General features: G+C 45.0%; 2 protein-coding genes across 2 annotated transcripts; both read right to left on the reverse strand.

The window, feature by feature from the left end:
- Window positions 1-9,060: 9,060 nt before the first annotated feature.
- Window positions 9,061-10,813, reverse strand: LOC128719032 (homeobox protein bagpipe). The gene is made up of 3 exons (XM_053812652.1): window positions 10,195-10,813; window positions 9,549-9,982; window positions 9,061-9,462 (listed from the first exon to the last, which is right to left on the reverse strand). Exons 1-3 carry the CDS (start codon window positions 10,811-10,813, stop codon window positions 9,061-9,063), a joined length of 1,455 nt encoding a protein of 484 aa, XP_053668627.1.
- A 6,330-nt stretch (window positions 10,814-17,143) lies between these two features.
- LOC128708666 (muscle-specific homeobox protein tinman) lies at window positions 17,144-19,075 on the reverse strand. The gene is made up of 3 exons (XM_053803645.1): window positions 18,921-19,075; window positions 17,832-18,433; window positions 17,144-17,742 (listed from the first exon to the last, which is right to left on the reverse strand). Exons 1-3 carry the CDS (start codon window positions 19,073-19,075, stop codon window positions 17,144-17,146), a joined length of 1,356 nt encoding a protein of 451 aa, XP_053659620.1.
- Between the last annotated feature and the right edge of the window lie 753 nt (window positions 19,076-19,828).

The following is a 19,828-nucleotide window of genomic DNA, read 5'->3' on the forward strand; positions in this document are numbered from 1 at the left end:
GTCTCTCGTCACCGTTTTCCACTGCCTGCCACCAGCCAGCAGCTCTGCCAGCGTACGGTTTGACCGCGATGCATCACGCATCTTCGGGCGAGCGAGAGTAACGGTCGGAAAGGTTAATAGTAGAATTATCCTTTAATTACACTTGTCTGCTACCGTCAACACCCTTACAGTAGCGGGAGCCGTCTGCTGGCTGGCTGGCTGGCTGGCCACAATGAAAGTCGACACCGTTGGAAAACAGTGCACCAGTGCAAAACGCTACGGTGCCGCCTCCGAGGGGCCGTTTGTTGGGACACGGCAAAAGGGACACGAATATGTAAATATTTACAGATTCTAGCGCTCGGCGAGATCGGTTCGGGCGACGCTGTACTCACTAAAATATAATCGCTGCAAAGAAAGGGTTTCCTGTAATTTAATATACCAATTTCCATCCCCGATTTTCCAGCCATCTATTTTCCCTCCCGTGCCCGCTGCTCGCTGGATCCCTGATGGACGGCCGGGAAACTATGAGTTGAATAGCGTTTTTCTGCTTAAAAATGGCTTTTCAAGCAACTAATCCCAAAAAGAAAGAAAAAAAAACCCGAGCGAAAGGGGAAACACGGATCGTGTTGAGCATTTGTTTACTTCTTGCCGAACAAGATCTTGAGAAGCGAACTTAGGGTTTGGCAGCGGTCCCAATTCCAATTTTCGAGTGCTGGAGACTTAAGCAGATTGTTTATTGACGTGTTGAGCTCGGCGTTGCCTGCGTGCACCGTGCCGGCAGCGAGGATCTATTTCGTACACGGTTATGAGGTATGGCGTTTTTTTTTTTTTGGCCACTTGCGCTGCCAACAAAGTTTGGTGTGTAAAGCTGTACGTTTGCCACCAGGTTCCGGGTAGGTTTTTGTTATTTGTTTAGTCTGTGACACTACTTGAACGGTGCAAGGTTATTGTGAAAGATGTGTGGACATTTAGCAGAAGCGCTTATGATGGGCGCTTACCGTAGGATCAACAAAATCGAGCTCAGTAGCATCGCAGCAGTAGTGGGCCAAAAGTACTTGGGATTTAGAAGTTCTAAACATTCCGTTCGATTGTTACATCACCCAATTTCAATTTATTAACTCATTTTTCGGTTGTTTTTTAATGATAAACAAATATCCAAGGTTCAACATTCTCTATATTGTCCAGGTTATCAAATAGTGAAGGAACAACATCTCGCTTTCTTTCCGCACAAATGGTCTTTCACAATGGATTCATCTGATATTCTGATAGAGGCAATTCCTGGACGGATGTTAGTTACTTGCGAAATTCTCCCTCGACAATTTGTATCTTAAAACGCTGGGAGAAATCGGATCACATTTAACAGTTGAAGACTGATGGGGAGCTGACTCTTATCAACAATTCTGAAAAATTCAAATATCAAATCTAACAATGGTTGGTCTTAGTTCGATTGGGCCAGGTATTGTGACTAGAATTATCAATTGTTATAGTAAACAGTAAAGCTAAGCAATTTCTAAATTAGTAAAAGCGCATTGTTTATTTTGTGCGTTAATGACTTGGCTTACAGACGCGGTCAGTCATGATATTTAACAAACAGTTATTGTATTTTCAAACACTTTTGCTTATCGAATCGACTAATCAATCCTAATAAATGAGAGCACCATGATTAAATGAGAGCTACACCAAACATTGACACGTACGACGACATCACCCTCCATCGTGCAAGCTTCTTGCGCCGCTATCAAACTGTTTCATCTTCGGTTATTGAGCAGGAAGTTTTCTTTCAATCATTTTTCCCAGTACTTCAAGAGCCCTGCTTTGATTGCCATCATACGCCGTTCGTCCTTTTGGTTCACGCCCGAGCCGAGCCCGGTGTGTTGATAAATACCCGGCCCGCTTCCAATGGTTTTATTACCGTGCGCACGATGAAAGATCTAATAACAGTCGAACACATTAACGCGATGGTTATGATGATCACAGTGAAGTGTGAAATGAAAAGCAATGGCCGTTGGATGTGATCTTAATCGATCGAAAACATACACGTTTGAACGTACGCAAAACACGGTGCGTAAGATTTCGATAAAGGAAGGAAAGGAAAAAATAACCCCCTTCCCTCCAAATGGAACCCCCCCCTTTCAAAGCGAAAGGAAATATAAGTCGCTGGAGTGTTTGTGAATGGAGTCGGAACGGAGGTAGCGTGTAAGGTATACGTACGCGGCACCAAGCATTGCCCTGCAGCAAGCATCAAGAGCTACACTTTGGCGGCTAGAGCGCTTGCCCGGCTTTCCCGAATGCCTTGATGTTTGTTTGCTTAAGCCGCGGGATACGATAAACATGGAATATTTATAATTGATGCTCACTAACTAGTTCATAAATCGATCGTCGAACTATTTACTGTAGCGAATGATCAACCGCGTGAGCAAAATGTTATGTTGCATTCGCTCTGCACGTTCGCTGTGTTTTCGTGTATTGTTTAAGCAATTGTCGATGTCATTCCATTATACATTCGGCAGATAATGGATATAAAATGGCCTAAAAAAATTGCTCATAGCTTTAAGAACTCCTTCTTAGCCTCCATCATCCCAAGCGTACCAGCTGTGCCTGCGTTTGCTTGATCTTTGCGGTCACGAAACGGCGAAACTGTGAATACCACAAAAACCTTACAAGTGTGAAGCAAAATTAGCTCATCAATAATTTCGAAATATTTACACATTCACGCCGGTAAGTTTCGGGTGTTCCGTTGTTCATCCACTTTTTCACACCAGCATCGCACAACCCGAACCCGGCCGGCCCGGTCGCCCAACCGACCCGATCGCGCGAAGGCACTGGCGATGGATGGAAATGCTTGTTTTACGCCGTTTTACAAGAAAACAATCGTGTAAACAAAGCGCATCACATCGCGCGGCGTACAGCAGCGAGCAGGAGAGCAGCGAACCGGCGTGACAGGAGCGCAGGAGTTGCGTGAAACTCGTGAAGTAGTCGCCGAGCGCTCGGGGTCGGAAGAATTTTGATGGACTCGAAACCAAAATGTTATTCTAAGAAGCAGCCATGTGTGATGATTATATGGGCCCCTGTACCGTACCGGGCCTAATTGGTGCTTTTACTGTCGTTGCGTCGCAATTGCTCGGTTGTCGATGCGAGCGGAAAGAGGTTTACTAAAGGATTCTTTTTACTCCGCTCCATGCTGTTGCCTTTCAGCTTAAGCCGTTTTGCTACGCTTGCTTAGCACGTGGACGAGCTAAGGGAAAGGGGAGAAAAAAAAATGCTTGCAACCAGCAATAGAAAAGTCATTTTCCAAAAAACACTCTCTTCCGTTCCGCTGATGTGTGGGTGAGAACAGAGCGCGAGTCTCTTGTGTAAAGAAAATACTTACCTTCTCCTGCACTCAGACAGCATCCGCTCGGTCCCTGGGCACAGGCCAACGCTTTGACACATGCTCGGGAACCGGGAATTTCCATACAATTTTTTCACTTGTTGCAGTGGACGGTAGTGTACTTTTCCGCGTCTTCGACAAGTGACACAAAGGCGGATGGGGGTAGTACGCGTGCGTGCGAGTTACGAGATCCTATTATTACTGCCAAGTGAACTGTAGTTAAATGGTAGATTATCGAAACGATGTGCTGCCAGCCAACGAAGAATTGTGCGGAGAGAAAACAAGCAAATTGTTTAGTCAACGACACCGGGAAGGAAGGAACGATCACCGTAGTGTGCCTATATGGGTCAAGGTGATGGGGTCCACCGTGGAGTGGACTGGTCACGATAGATGGATGCCACCGGATAGTGTGTTAACACGGACAATGCGTGAAAAAATGTCATACCAAAGTCTCATCTTGCGTATGTAACGAGTTAAATAAACATATTTTATGATGATGGTTGATACGGGTAAAACTCAAACTAATAACTTCTAATACCAATCTGCGTCTATTATTCTTCTGCTAAAGATGAGTATTTTATTTTAAATAACAGACATTCGTTAAGAAACCAAAACTGAATACACAATTCATTAACACGACGACTGTCTTATTTTTCTCTTGCGAAATTCTCCGTCACTCCACTGGATTTTCTAAAGAGCGTCAAACCTTGAAATGTGGTGTGATAACTGTTCTGTTTTGCAAAAAATCACCACAAAAGATCTGTGATCTGTTGTATTTTATATTGCTACATAACTAATTTTCATGATAGACACAAATTATTGCATTATTAATTATATTGTTCATTGTTTAGTTCAGAACGGTTTTGTTGTCACCCAACATGGCCTGGTGAAAAGTGTTACTGTCACCCAACATTGGGGGACTAGGCAGGCATCTTGTTAACAGGATTTAATGTTTAAATGAAAAAAAGCAACAAACTCCTTTTCTTTCCTGAAAAATTTAGTTTTTTTTTTTTAATTGATTTAATCTAAAAATAACTTTTTAAACAACTAAAACTCACCTCTCCGCTATTACCCAAAATCCATTACGACTAGCGGGCAATGTGCGAGTGGGCACACCAAGTAAATCAAACCGACTATTTTAAGCACACCCCACATCCATTTCCGCTCATTAAATGTTGTGCTTAAGTGAATGAATGATGAAAACGAGCACCATTCTTCTTGCCATTTTACTACCTACCCACCTAATGCACTACCGGAACCTAATGGGAAATTCATAATGCCCGGTAATGGTACGGTAAATATTTACAAGTGCCGTCTTAAGTCACTTTCGATTGTTTCCAGTTCGCTCTTAAAGTCAAATGTTCCGAATTATTACTGACGCTTGGTTGTTCCGCGACCGGCCACACAGGACTCGTAAAATGCAATTAGAAAATACTTCACTGCCGTGAATGGTCCGTTCGAGATGCCAAAAATCGTGACGCGCGAAAGTGGAATGTAATGGTAGCGTTTTCGGTTGTCTGACGAGAGACCTAGAACTGTAAACACAGGATGTGTCGGATGTTTGGTTTGCTTTCGCATTTTCTAACTGCTGTTGCAACTTTCCAGTCAGAATTTCAATTAAAAATAAATTTATAGATTTATTATGTACACACTTAGGAAAATTTTGTTAAAACAACTAGGTTTCCCATGCTATTGCCATCATGAAATGAGGGGCAAAATATTGGAGAAATAAAAACACTGCTAACTGTGAGTCACTATTTCCGGACGTCTTAGGACGAGCTATTCCGACAAGCGTAATTGATGGAAAATTGAAAAAGAAAAAGGAAAATTCCAAGGACGATCCAGCAGAGTTTCCGGACCGAGTCGTTAGATTGTATGTAATTTTCTCCATTTTGCGTTACATCGGTCGGTACATCGGACATCTTTTCTCCAGCTCTTTGGACGATTGGATTGAAGCTGGAAGAAGATTTCCCACTGATCACATCACGATAAGAGATGCTTGGTGAGTGAAAATTGATGAAAATTGACTCTTTTCCTTTCCCGTTTCTCCTTCACTCTATCTCTTTCTCTCTCTCTTTCTCTCACACTTACTCGGTTCCTCCGTAACGAAGATGGGATAAGCGGTATTTCTTAATGCTGCTTTTCTGCACATCACACACTGCTACAGCTCTACTGCCTTTTTCCCTCAATAAAGTGGCGTTTTCACTTCAACCGTGATCGTAAGCTATCCCTCCCCGAACATTCATGCTGTATTTCTCGAACGAGCGGAAAAATGGCAGTCAAAGTTGCGTTCCTCATTTCGTACGCTGTGTCGTTCGTTAATTTTCCCGACCGCTTCTCTGCCGGCGACGAGTTTTCTCGAGTTTCCGCAACGCTTTCCAAACACGGTTCGCTCCGATCGATGGAAAATGCCGCCTTTTTTTCGCTTCTCAATCAATCGACTCCGGAACTCGGTGGTGTTGCAAGTGTCTGTATGTGTGTGTGTGTGTGTTTATACATGCAACCACATTACCACCCACCCACCCGACTCCCGTTCGAACCACATTATACAGCCATTTGGGTCCCGGGGTTTCCACTTCCAGCTTCATGCTTGCCAATTGGATCGATGGGTTCGAAATTAGTGTCGCAATTGAGTAAAATGATTGAAAAGGGTGCCCATTAGCGTTTGCTTCATGTTTTGATTCACTCTCTTCGACGTCGTCTTCCACGACACGCCACACCCCACACCTTCCAAACCTTAAGAATTATCTTTCCCCGGCACCGGGCACCACAAGCAAGCTCGTGGGGCGCTTTCTTTTTGCATGATGTTTTTTTCTCCCCGCTCTGCTTTTGCGTCTCGATAGGTAGTCCTTTGATTGGTGCTGAAACGCTTCACTTATCGCTAATCGTTTCGATGAACCAAGAAAACTGTCCTGGGCGAGGAAAGCGAGATGCCCCCCGAGCGGGGTTATGTGCCGACAAGAAAGGAAACTTTTCTTCTTTTATTTCGTGGTGGCTAAAGAAAAATTGGGCAAATGCATGAAACGCGGGCAGGAAAAAGTCGTCCATTTGTGTGATTGGCATAAATTATCCACGTTGTATCGATACACACGGCGAACGTCATATTCGGTTGTTTTGTTCGCCATTTTCGCTACGAGCTTCTTTTAGCCGTTTGGTGGCGCGTTCGCGACGGAAGAAAGTGAAACATCCACCCAGCAATGGGTTGATAAAAGGAAGGAAATTATATCGATTGCTAATTGACTTATTGTTTCCCGCACGTCTGGAAACGGTTTCTTGGCGGATGGTCTTAATTGAAAAAGGAAATTTAAGATAATTAAAAGCGATGCACCGAGCGACTTGCGGCTCTTCAACAAAGGACGACGTATTATCGGCTGGTTTGAGCATCAATTTGTTTGGTTCAGTTTAATTTAGCAAATACAACCATTTTTTTATCGTGCCGGGGATATCCTTAAATAGTTAAAGACGATCACAAAACAATGCTCGACCAAAGTAGCGCAACTTTTGCCAAAATTCCTAACATTAAAGTGGATCACGATTCTTCAACACTAGAACTACCGGAAAATCTTAAACATTTCAAATCCCAAACAATTCTACTGTAGTTAATCCATAACTTTTACACATCTTTTTTTATAGTATGCACCCCCGAAAAGGCTTAAAGCCAATTTCAAATCATCGATTTTGTTAAGTGAAACCTAATAAAAGACGCTTTAAATTGCTTGTATGTGGATATATTCCTTCGGCTAAAATTAATCATATTTTTTCGGTTTAAGTAAAAATCAATCACACACATTGCGTCCTAGAATGATTGAATGCGAGTAAATTTTAAATACTGTACACTCATGGAAATAAATCGATTGCGTAAGTATCGTTTGCGTCACATGACGGCATCCGAACTAATTTATACCGATTGCCTCAACTAGAGCGATCAGTGATAAACAATTCGAAGAACAATCGATTCGGTAAAAATGTACGTTACGGTTTGCAACGGAACCAATTGGAGCAAGGAAAAAAAACACAATTCCTAGGCCCCAGTGTGTTCACTGTTCGATCGCCCATCCGCAACAGTGGAGTGAGTGAGAAATAGCCACCGCTGGGAAACAAAAAGTGTGAACGGCTCGCTTGTCCACCCTCCCCCGTAGTTGACTGTTCCGATCGTAATGATCTTCATTCATTTTGAATTTTTAATGCCTTTTCGCCTTTTTGTTTACACGTTTACGCGCGCACTATCTATTTCCTTGGCCGCTTTGTTAGCGACCCCACCGTTCCCCAAATCTCAACCCGCACGGTGTAGGACACTTGACTTTAGCTTTAGCTGCACGGCGCGTTCCCCACGCGGGTGGAGATAATCTAAATAATTGGGTTTTTCATCATACGGGAAGCCGTGGCAAACATTGCAGCGCACATGTTGAAGCCGTTGAACGCCGGCAGATTGGTCTACACCGCGGGCTGAGAGTTTTTGAGTAGAGAGTCGCTTCCACCGGGACCTGAGGTTAGGACGCGTGCGATCCTCCGGCGCGCTGCAACGGATACGCAACGTCCTTTGTTTATCTCGGTTTGCCGTTTGGGGGCGGTGGGGGGTGGCGAGCTCATGGACGAGCGTCGTTTTTTTTTACGACGCCACCATTATAGTGCCCTGCCCGTTCGGAAAATGTGTTCCGTTCGGTTCCTGGCCTTTCCCGGCGGCCATGAGAGTTCACACCAATTGTAATGAACAATTGCGTTTTCGGGACCAGACATTGCCAGACCAACATCGACGATGTGCCAGAATGGCTTCCCACACCAAAATGTTAGATGTTGCGTACGAACATCCAAACAATACGGAAGGATTTACGACGGACAACTGGCCAAAGACCGTGGTTCATTGGAAACACTAAGAATATCACCGTCAACAAATCTCACTGCATCGCTTCCTGTTGCCCATTTCACCACAGAGTTTAAAGTACTGCCGTTTTATCCCTTCGGGCTGCTAGTTTTGGAAAGCAACAGCCAGTATCAGCAACTATCGTTCAGCTTATAGTTGTGGGACGAAGATGTGGTCCTCTTACGCAAAGGATAGGCCAAGCGTCGGGCAGACAGCTCCATCGGTGAGACACCTCCACCTACGGGAGCGTTTGTTTGGACCATGGGTTGATGTTATGGTTTGGTCTGGCTCGTGGAAAGATTTTTACGACCCTACTAACATCTGCCCTTCGCCTAACTAGGTGGCAATATTTGGCCATGGTGGGGTAGAATGATGTGGGCAGTTTTACGATTGATCATTGCCTCCCGATCAATTGACAAACAAATGACCACCCAGCGGGGAATGGAACTTTAATGTGTAATGTGGTTTCTCTTTTTGAAATTTTGTGGTGAAATACAATGTTGAAGCAATGGGATATTTTATTCATCGTTGGTCTTGCATTCGAGAAAGGTGATCTAAAATCCCTTTATAGTATTCAGTCATCTGAAGCTTTATGAAGTTCAAAAAACTACTTAAATCATGGGACTTCTCGAGCTCTTGTTGAAACTAAAACATTTAACTGGAACTTTAAAATTTCAATACAGTAATTAAACATTTCGAACGAAACATCCATTGAAATATGCAAACTCTTGTCAGGTTTATCAAAATTTCATTTATTTTGTCATTTATACAACAGGAACATCTTTAGCCTACATTAGAAGATTTCGAAGCATTAAACATATCCACCGGCAACAGCACTGTGCACATTGGACTAATCGATCTCTACATTCTCACATTCGTCTTCCTCGCCACCGGACGACAGCACACTACAATGGCCGCTCGTTTCCGCCTCCGTCTGGCTACGGGGCCGCGTCCCGTCCGAACCCGGTCCCGACAGTTCCGAGGGTGATCGCGACCGCTGCCCGGTGGAGTTGACATGTTCCGAATCACTGTCACAACGCGTGGAGAAATTCAGCGGACCCGACGATACGGCCGGCCCGTGGTGGGTGGCCGGCGGCTTGCAGGACACGGAGGAGGCAGAGGAGGACGACGATGGTGTGGGCAGAACGACGGACGGTGCGATCGGTCCATTAGGTACGGTGGCTATCTTCGAGGGATAGAAGTAGGAAAACGGCATTGGAGGTATCCCGGGCATTCCGTACGCCATCTGTATCTGTCGGGAATCGGGAAAGTGGTCGCGTCCGGTAAGATTCGATATTTAAAAGACATGAGTCCGAAAGTCACCCTCCCCAAACCTACCTGATGTCGATAAACGTTCAGCAGGGCAGGGTCGAGTCCGGTGGCGTAGTGTGGTTGACCAGCGGCCAGCATCGGTCCGTACGATCCGTCTTCCCGCACCAACACCTGCACCGGTACGCGCTTCGTAGCGCTCAACAGTGCGGCCTCGTGCTGCTGGATCTGTTTCCGCTTCGTTTTGTAGCGCCGGTTCTGGAACCAGATCTTCACCTGCGTCTCGGTAAGCCGCAAGTTTTTGGCCAGCTCGGAACGCTCCGGGCCGGAAAGGTAGCGTTGCTGGGCGAAACGACGCTCCAGCTCAAACACCTGGGCGTGACTGAACGCGGCCCGGGACCGTTTTTTCCTCGCGGAAGGCATCTCTTCGTTGGCCAGCAGTGGCGTTTGCTGGCCACCGTGAAGCCCCAGTGCACTGGTGTAGGGTGACGATGAGTCACAGTCTGTGCGGATGAAAGGAAACGGAAATGGATTGTAATGTTCAGTACGTTGGAGGGGGGGAAAAAGGCACGTCAAATTCGAAGGTACGAAGAGGTACACGTGCATGACATCCGAGGTGAACCCTTTTGATCGGGAGTCACCCAAACACACTACATTAGTCTAATTATTTATCGCCATCACCCATAGCAACCGCCTGCTTTTTGACCATTCCTACCCGAATCGTTTTCCGTCAGGCGTCGCATATCGATGGGACTTTCGCTGCGATGATGGGATGCCTTCGTGAGCCGATAGCATCCGGATCCTCGTGCCGTGCCTTCCAGCAGCATGTTGGCAATACGTTCCGTCGGTCCGGCGTCTCCATCTGGCAGGTGCGAGCTGGAATCCTGCCTGGCTGGTGGTTCTTGCCCGTGCGCGTCCGATGCCACCATGAAGCAATCCAGCGATCCACGCCGTAAAGCAGGGGGCAGTCCGTTTATTGAGAAGGCTGCCGTCGAGGAACCGTTTTCATTGCTCTGGTTATTATTATTATTGTTGTAATAGGACAGACCCAGCTTCCCGTACAGTCCTTCCTCCGCGGACGATCGAGGACTTCCGGAAGTCTCGTGGGCGGTACCACCTCGCCTTTGATGACGAATGTGCTGCGGATGGTAATGGCCGTGATGATGATGATGGTGATGATGATGGCGTGAGTGATAGTACGACTTCATGTCTTCCTCGTTGCCAGACGATTCACCCGAGCTGTGGCGCTCGACCCGCCGGCTTCTGGTAAGGATATCGTTTATCGAAAACGGTGTCGACACGATCGACTTCGCGGTCGGAGCAGTCAAGCTCATTTCCTTTCGGGCAAATGGACAATTGTTTCGAAACACAGCACTAATTGTCTCACTGCAATCACTCGTGTATAACTCGTATTCCGTCAATGTCTCGTGGGGTACACACGCTAAACTTATGTTCCGGTTCGAATTTATTCACATTCAACGTATAAAAAAGATGTATTTTTGCTGCTAACTTCCCTAAAAAATAGTAACCATTTACACAAAACTGGCCACATCCACCATGGGCACATTCGCCGTTCGATACACGCACTCCGTAACGTCCCGGACACCCGGCATTTAACACGACCGCACTTAACGAGCTGAGCAGCACGAATGAAGCAGCACCGTTTTTCCCGCTGGCACTGGTTCGGAAAAAGAGTTTTTCCCTGCTTCCCGAACAGTTTTCCCATCCCACGCACGACTCGCCTCGCCAGTGTCACCGTTCCCCGCGGGTGCTGGATACCACTCTCTGGCGCACTTCGATTGGATAAGAGGCGAGCCGTGATTGGCTGAACCTTCGGTTCGGTTGGACGATGTTTTTCAGGGTTGTTTGTTTAGCGTGAGAGCGCGCGCATGGTCTCGGGGGACGCGCCGGGCATTCGAGGGTCGGGCCCCGGACCGGGTTGATTGGGAACGGCGGACGGCTCGGTTCGCTTATATTTCTTGAGGTTTTCCCTGCTTCTTTCGCAAATGATGACCCGTGTGACCAGCGAGCTAGTGTTTGGCAGGGTTGCAAGGGTGTCGAAGTGTATGACGAGACGATTCTGCGCCTTCTGGCACGGTACGCATCCTGAAGCCGTGCATTTTCACTGATGGGAAATGGTAGAGATCGAAGACGGCTTCAAGGTGAGTGTTGCTTTTTTTTTCTTGCTCCTTCCTCGTCGGCTGTTTGCACCATAAGAAGCTAGATGAACCGATGGTATTGCAGATTGTGCCTCACCGGAATGAAGGTGTTTCCGCGGGCAATGTGGCGAAGCGAATGCGAGTGTGTGCTGAATCATGGCAATTTTCCAGGGTCCCTAACGAGCGCTGCCGTTCGGTTGGGGGAAAAAGCATTAGTGACAAAGCCCTAATGGAATTACTTTCGGGAATGAGCTACTTTCATTCCGGGGGTGGGTTACTAGAGAGGTTCAAGGCAACGAACAAGGCTTTGTGACTCAATATGCTTTTAATAGAATAGTATAGCAGCTTATCCTTGAGAAACTTTTGCAATATTAAGAAGTTGATTGATTACAGGTAAATTGTTAGTATAAGTTATATGATAATTTAGCAAAGCTAATATTGAATTACTTCAAACCCAATGGTTTCTTTCTAAATTAAATTGTTTGCGGTCCTCCCGAAATCACATGATCCGATTAACCTCGAGTAATAAAATCTGAGCACTTCTTAAAATAGTCTGCCGTTCCGTTAATGTGCGCTCAGTACAGATCCTGTATAAATCACTGTTTGTCGATGTAAACCTTCATCGACCCCCCCGGACACTGTTGAAGGGCCGTAATGCATCATCAAATGTGAAAAGTGTTCGATGAGTGATCACTTCGCTTAATTGAATATTGACCACGGCCATCTCCGAACATATGCGTATATAGAGCGCGATATTCGATAATCCTTGGGTTGGATGTGCTCCGTGTTGCCGTCGCGCCGGGACTCGCAACCAACCCGAAAGCGAATGCGAGCGGAAGCGTAGAAGCAAAACACAACAACAAGGGCAAGTGTTTGTATCGTGTTTCATAGAGCAGCGCCGAGTAAAAACTGTGGTTTGGCTTATTCTCGCCATCTCCGTACTGATGACGAAGCGAATGGAAAAGGCCCCAACCAACAATTTCCATCAGCCGATGTGTACACACTTCAAAATCTCCAATCTAGCCGTCGCAGGTTTATGAAGATGTACTCACGATCAACTTTACCGTGTTTACATTGTCATTTGATGATGATTATCCTGCAGTCATCTGGCAGGCGCCCTTTCAAAGCCCAACTCCAGCAGCTATATCGATGGCGCAGTCAGTTCAATCAATGCATGACAATGCCCAATGTTGGACGATTGTTTTGACGTGCGAACGGAAGCGGGACGGATTTCCGGATCCAAAACTTGAAGGCTCTAATTAACACCAATTTTTACGCGTTCCCGAAACCGGCAACACCCTCCGATATCCTTCGCGTTCGGGAACGTTTGCGCTGTGCACGTGGCGCAGAACAAGCTTCTGTCCTCACCTTGCCCTTGGTTAACTGGTACACCGGTACACAATTCACCCGCAGCACCCACAAAAGCCGCAGGCAAAACAAATTCACAAAAGTAACACCTTCCGGGCAGTAATTTCAATTAGTGTCTATTATCCGGCGCTGGACCGAAAAGCGCTCGGCAAGCGAAAGTCTCGCAGATCCGTCAATGGGAACCAGGGATTAACTCGTGTCGAGTGTGAGTTTGGTATCAAGAAACAATGCGCAAAGTTGAGCAACAGTCAAACCCTCCGTTGCCGAATAGCTCTTACCATTCATCCTTTTTTTTTGCCCGCTTTCCTTAGGGAACTCATCGTTCCAGTTGGGTAAACGGGGACAATATGCTACCATGATGAGATCGGTCGCCGTTTGCCGTACCCGGCTGCCTTGGGGGAAGAAGGCATGATGCAAACACGCCGCGACACGACTTTTGCCAATCCGCTTGAGGCCAAGTGTCCTTGCTGGCTGGTTGCGGTGGATGGTAAGTGGTAAATTTGTGAGCTCAGCGCGTGGAATTGGCACGCTGGGAAAGTGTCCATTTGATTTGAATGGGCTGAAGCGTGTGGAACATTGTGCTGCGTTCGAGTGCACTTTTGCTCTGGTGTGGATTTGGCGCTTTAAGGTGTGATTTGAATGACAATAGGTTCATCGACAACTGAATTACGGAGGATCTATTTGGGAAAGTGGGTGAGTGTGTGAAATTCGGACACACACGGACACAAGTTGATGCGATATATTGTAAGAAATGTTACCTTATCAATCGTGAGTGTTCAAGGTAGATGTATTTTTTTCTATTCTAATCTTTTTGATCAATGTTCTGATGGTCAAAGCACTGTAAACAATTTAATTATAATATACTTTTCTCGACACTTTAAACATTTCATATTAATTTTTTACAGGTTAAACTTTTTTGTAATAATGACGATTTGATAGATTTTTTTATTGCAGATTATATTATAGATTTTTTTTATTTATAACAAAAATACCATTTTAAATATATTCCAGTTGACTATTTACATGATCGGATTAATTTATTTCATTTTTTCCCTTCTTATTAAAGGATTAAGCCTTGAACTAGGAATTATGGTATGGTAAGTCATTATGGTATTTTGTTCGATTGTTAATACTTTTTTAAAAATCCGTAAATACTGGTCCTGCCGTGTAATACAGAAGAAAATACACGTCTTTCCAAAAAAAGTATAGTAAAAGATAGTACTAGTTTATGGGTCTGGGATTATGGAACTAGTTTAGTAAAAGCTAGTTATGTTTAAATCATGTTATGTGTTTAAATCATGTTATGTGTTTAAATCATGTTATCAATCATGTGATGTTATACCTAAACAATGTATTGTGATGTCTTAATAGGGGAAATTTTTAAATTACACCCACAAATGTGCACAGATCTACCACAATTGCCGAACGAAGGTCAACACTGCGAACGTGCTCCAAACGAGCACGATGCTGTTTGCAGCGACATCTATATGACATACGTGTAACAAGCATTGCATAATTTCAGGCGTGAAATGTTTCACAAGAAGCGTCTGGGAGGAAGTCCATTGCGACTTTTCCAAACGCGAAAAATTAAATCAAATTAAATAATTTTTTTCCATTGGTATGTGCGTTGACAGGTGGTTTGAAAATAAAACTTAGTTAAATGGTATGATAAATTGTTGTTTGTGAGTACAAATTTGCAAATGTTACAAGGTAATTTTTAAAATGATTTTAGCCTGTTTTCCACGACGTGTTTGTATTGAGATATGTTGATTAATTTTAAAACTGCCCTGGAACAACACAATCGACATAATGTATTCCAATATTTTTATGTCTTAAAAAAATGAGCTTTAGAAAAAATGAGCGATCACTTAAGAAAATTTTCTTAGGGTTTTTTTTTCGCTATGAATACAACGAAGGCCAATAAGTTACTATGATCTAAGTTTAAAATTCGATCGTTTTAGGTGAGGAGTGTGAATAATATTTCTGTTTCTTAACTATATCAATACCCTTTAATTTCATTCTTCAATTTTCCTTGAATTATGGTCTGCACTTGTGCGAGCATAAATTGTAAAATCATCGAATTTCCCAATGATGTATAGTTTAAGCCTTAAGTATTTTGAAGCAAATCTTTGTAACATTTGTTCTAAGAGTTAGATTAATTGATTAAGCGCGCAAGCCGAGATGTTTTAAATTACAGTGTAAGTCCTTATCATCCAGAACTCAACAATCGATCCAAGCTTTCGATTGTTGTTTGTCTATGACAAGATGAGGCGTAATTCGTTCGAACAATTTCCAACTCCAGTACAGAAATACAGGCTTGCATAAATTTTCGCTACGAAATCCTACGCATAATAGACTCGTGCCGCCACAATTATTTAGTTGCCAAAAATAGCGAATTGTTCAAACACGCCTTTGGTGAAAGAGATATTCTGAGAGCAAATGTTTCCTACCTCGGTTGCTGAAATGATCGTCGATCGTGTCTTCAAGCTACAGCAGTGAATACCATCAAACCATGTTGTACTTTTCCGTAAAGGGCAAAAGCAAAGGGCAGGAAACTTATGGAACTGAAGTGTCTTGTCATCTACGAACAGGAAGATATGTTACAGCAATGGTCAAGGTGTAAAGCAGTAGTGATAGCCAATTATACGTGAAAGTTCATTCATAATTATACAGGGTGTAGCTCTGTAACAATATTTGGTCACATTTCTCTTGAGGTGGATTATTAGGCATAACTGCAAGGACTCGCTGCAGTAGGGAATAGGCAGTTTATCATTCTGTGCATCCCACCAAAAGCATCATAAACAATATCTAATTTCTCAAAGATTTAACCCACGCCACACTACTTCAGCCTAGATTTGATAACACAAATTTCAAAACAGACGGTTTGTATCTCGTGTTTGAAGGTTTTTGAAATGAGACCAATCAACCTGAAGTCTTTTGGCTTAGAATTTCCCATCGCCACCCCATGCCCAGGAGCGGCATCGACCGCTCAGAACATTCTCTATCTGTGATGGGAAATTAATGGGTGCCACTAGAAACGATCGGGGGGAAAAAAACAAACCGTGGAAAAGCCTGCATAAGACCAGCGAAGCCCTTTCTCTCTTTCTCCGCTCGGTACGCACTAAAAATGAAAGTGTCGGTTGCACGCTGCACCGCACGCACAATTAGAACGCACCGGCGTACGCCGAACGGGGAAAACTACGATTTATGGCATTTGCTCATTTTCCATTTCTGCCGTCGAGCTTGAACCAGCGGCCGGCCACTTACATTCATGACTTACGATCGCAACCATGCGATGCCAAACGCATGGAAAATGGAACGCGAGGAACCCGTAAGGGTTATCCGGGCTAATCGTTTCTTTGACAGAACGTAAAGCAGATGCCCCCGGTCGACCTCGCGGGAGTGAACCGTTTTCCAGCGGGGGTTGCGTTTTTTTGTTCGAAACTGGAACAGTTCTGATCGAAGTTGAAGAAAAGAACGAAACAGTGGAAGGAAGAAAAAAAATCCAGTGAAAACGGAAGGATCTGCTTGCTGCTTGGTGTTCGATTCCGTCCGTCAGTTCAACTATTCCGACATGAACCACACGCGAACGGATGAATGAATGAATGAGAAACGCCTTAATCGATCATAATGCAATCGTCCCGGGGAGCAGGACAGTAAACGATTTGGTCTTTATTTGCTTGACATGGTGGAGCGCCGAATCAGGTTTCATTCGCTGTCAATCGAACGCGGAAAAGTGCGACTGCTGCCAGTGGCACAGACCCGGGGGATGGGCCGCTTTTAGTCATTCATTCTCGACGTTCAAACTGATGTGTAAGCCGTCTACTGGTTTCGCTTATTTTCGGCACCCACTATCGAATTACGGTTGACCTAAAGCTATCATTCTGCGACTAAGCGACTCGGACGCGGGACCAAGCCAGATGTGCATTTGCGTGCGAGCGTTTACGATGTGATGATGGATGTATTAACTTCATGTCGATGTCACCGCATTTGACATACACACACACACACAAACATTTTATTAACATTAGATCAATTTGATCGCTTTATTGTCCACAAAGTTGCCTGCATGCAAAATGAGAGATTTTGCACCAATAAAAATATTTACAACGAATTTGACCTACTCACGGGACGGCACTACCAGTAGGAGACTTTTTGATCGTAATATGGGTTTGGCGGTGGTGGAGGAGGAGGTGTGGAGCCGTATTGGTCAGCGTACTGGAGGCCATAAGTCGGATAGGGAGGTGGCGGTGCTGTTGCCGATGATCCTCCACCGATCGGCGTGCTCATGCTGGATCCCATCGTTGAAACCGTTCCCGTACCGTTCGATCCGTGGAACGCGCCACCGTAAGTTCCCGACCCCGATCCAACCACGATCCCGAGCGCTAGCTCATCGTAATCCTTACTGCTGGATCCCGAGTCCGACGGACATCTGGGACCGGGAGCCGCGGACGTTGTGTCACATTTGGACGCGGACGCACTCTCTATCTGGACGCGTTTCGATTTGTAGCGACGGTTTTGAAACCATATCTTCACCTGGGTCGGCGTCAACTTCAAGATGCTGGCAAGCGTTTCGCGCTCCGGTGCCGATAGGTAGCGCTGCTGGCGAAATCTTCGCTCGAGCTCCAACACCTGCCCCTGGGAGAAGAGAATGCGTGGCTTTCGTTTTGCCCGCAGCTTACCGTTCTTGCGCAGCTCGCAACGGGACGAGGTGACGAGTTGGGTGCTGCATTCTTCTGGAAATAAAGACGAAACTCTTGTATATGAACGTATGTACGGGCTGGGGGCAGTTCTGTGCGGTTAACATAACGAAAACATAACGTACTTTGCAACATATCCTCTTCCATGGTGGTGGTGTTGTTCAGCTGACAGAGACTGTCCAGTTCCTGCACGTGTTCCGACGTTACGCACGTGGAAACGCTGGAAAAGGACTCCTCTTTTACCTTGATGCCATCGGGAGGGCTTCTCGTATCCGAAGCATTATCCAACGGTGTGCTAGTGTCCAGCAGGGTGGGTCTTACATCCTGCAGCAGAAAGCTGGAGCACGGATGTTCGTGGTCGCTCAGTACCGGGGGCTTTTCCGGATTGCCGTAAGCTCCTAGTTCCAGCTCGGATCCCACAGAGCTGGCCACGGAACTGAGTGCTGGGCTGGATGTCGTGTTGGCGGAGATAGTGGCCGAGCTGAGCGTAGCGTTATGATAGCCATACGATTGGGTGTGTGAATAATGCGGTGGAGGTAGATGTGGCGGCAGGACGGTTGAAGGAACGGGGCCCGAGCTAAAATCGTATGTAGAGGTTCCATAGTTGAGGTCATGATGATGGTGGGCTTGCGATAGGTATCCATGGGAAATCATGCCGTACGGATCCGGTGGATGATAGGAAGCTTCATAGCCGGTGTAAGACGAGTATGAAAAGTGGTTAGGGGCACTGCAATCAGAGGAATGGTCAATATAACTAATGTTGCAATTTGAAGTTCTCTCAATAGTAGAAAATAAAACACTATGAATATTTATTATATACTTTTACTATCTGTACCGTGTGTACCACGACACTTAATACACATACATTAATGACATATTTTTGAACATATAACACTATTTACTATTATTACTCGTCTATAAAGGATGGATCTGTACATCTCTTAGCCTGTACATGTAAAGGATTAACCTTCTGCACGTGCTCTGAATATGAAATGTGTATAAAAAAATTTATTACAGATTCGTAATTCTAGTATAAAAAAGTATTAAATTATGCAATGTGTTTTTCGAAGTATATTAACTAATTGACTGTTTTTTTTTAATAGTTTAATAATTATTTATAACCCATCTGAAAGGATCTTTAATCTTGATCGTCCTTATGCTCTCAAGATTTAATTAACAGAAGCGTAAACATTAGAACCATTGCTTTTGCTCACCTTTCCATTTGACAGTTTAGGTAGCCGTCCATGACTCCTGCACCTGATTCGACCATGTTGAGTATGTCCTTCACCGAAAACGGTGTATTATTGTTCGTTTCACTGCCACTTGATAAGTCCGCGTGTGTTAGATCGCAATATCCTTGCTGGAGCATTTTCCTTCACACACACACACACACACGACTCACTTATGTGTTTGTCTTTTTACCAGAGTTTCATTCAGCGGTTTATTGCGAAGAGTCCTATTTTCACTATTTGAGAGATTTCCACTATGTATATCTTTGGAACAATTTTAACAATTTCACATCTTCAAACACACGTCAAGGTCACTTACGAGCTTCTTTTTCAACTCTCTTTAAAGCGTAAAAATGGCACTTTCATCACTAACTCGATTCTAGCGCAAGAATCCTAATAACCAACCGTAAAACAATCACAAACAAGACACTTCGGTACAGTCCAACGGCAATAAGGGCAAGTTTGAGTCCAACGTCCTTTCGACATAACCACATGTGACCGACTGTTCTTACTGGTACGGAGAAACAGATTCGAAACACACATTCCACTACGCGTTTCTTCAATTTTCCGGCCCGTGCTGTGCAGTGCGACGCACCGTACGCTGGAAAGAGACGGCACCCGGTACTTGACATCGTGGGGCGGAAAACTAAACATTTACCAGAGCATGTTTCGATCGGTTTCGAATACTGCCGTCCTGTTCGACGGTATTTTCCTTCCGTGCCTCATTGATTTACGGGCCTTTCGCTCCGTACACTAATTTTCTTACAAATTCGATCGTGGGCCGACAATCAAATACGGTACGGCGTGCACGGTTGTGGCGTCTCCCGAGGGGGGCACAGAATCACGGAAAGCACGAAAGAGAGAGTGAGAATCACTGATTGGTACACGGGAAC

The sequence above is a fragment of the Anopheles marshallii genome, chromosome 2 (assembly GCF_943734725.1).
Source record: "Anopheles marshallii chromosome 2, idAnoMarsDA_429_01, whole genome shotgun sequence".
Lineage (NCBI taxonomy): Eukaryota > Metazoa > Arthropoda > Insecta > Diptera > Culicidae > Anopheles > Anopheles marshallii.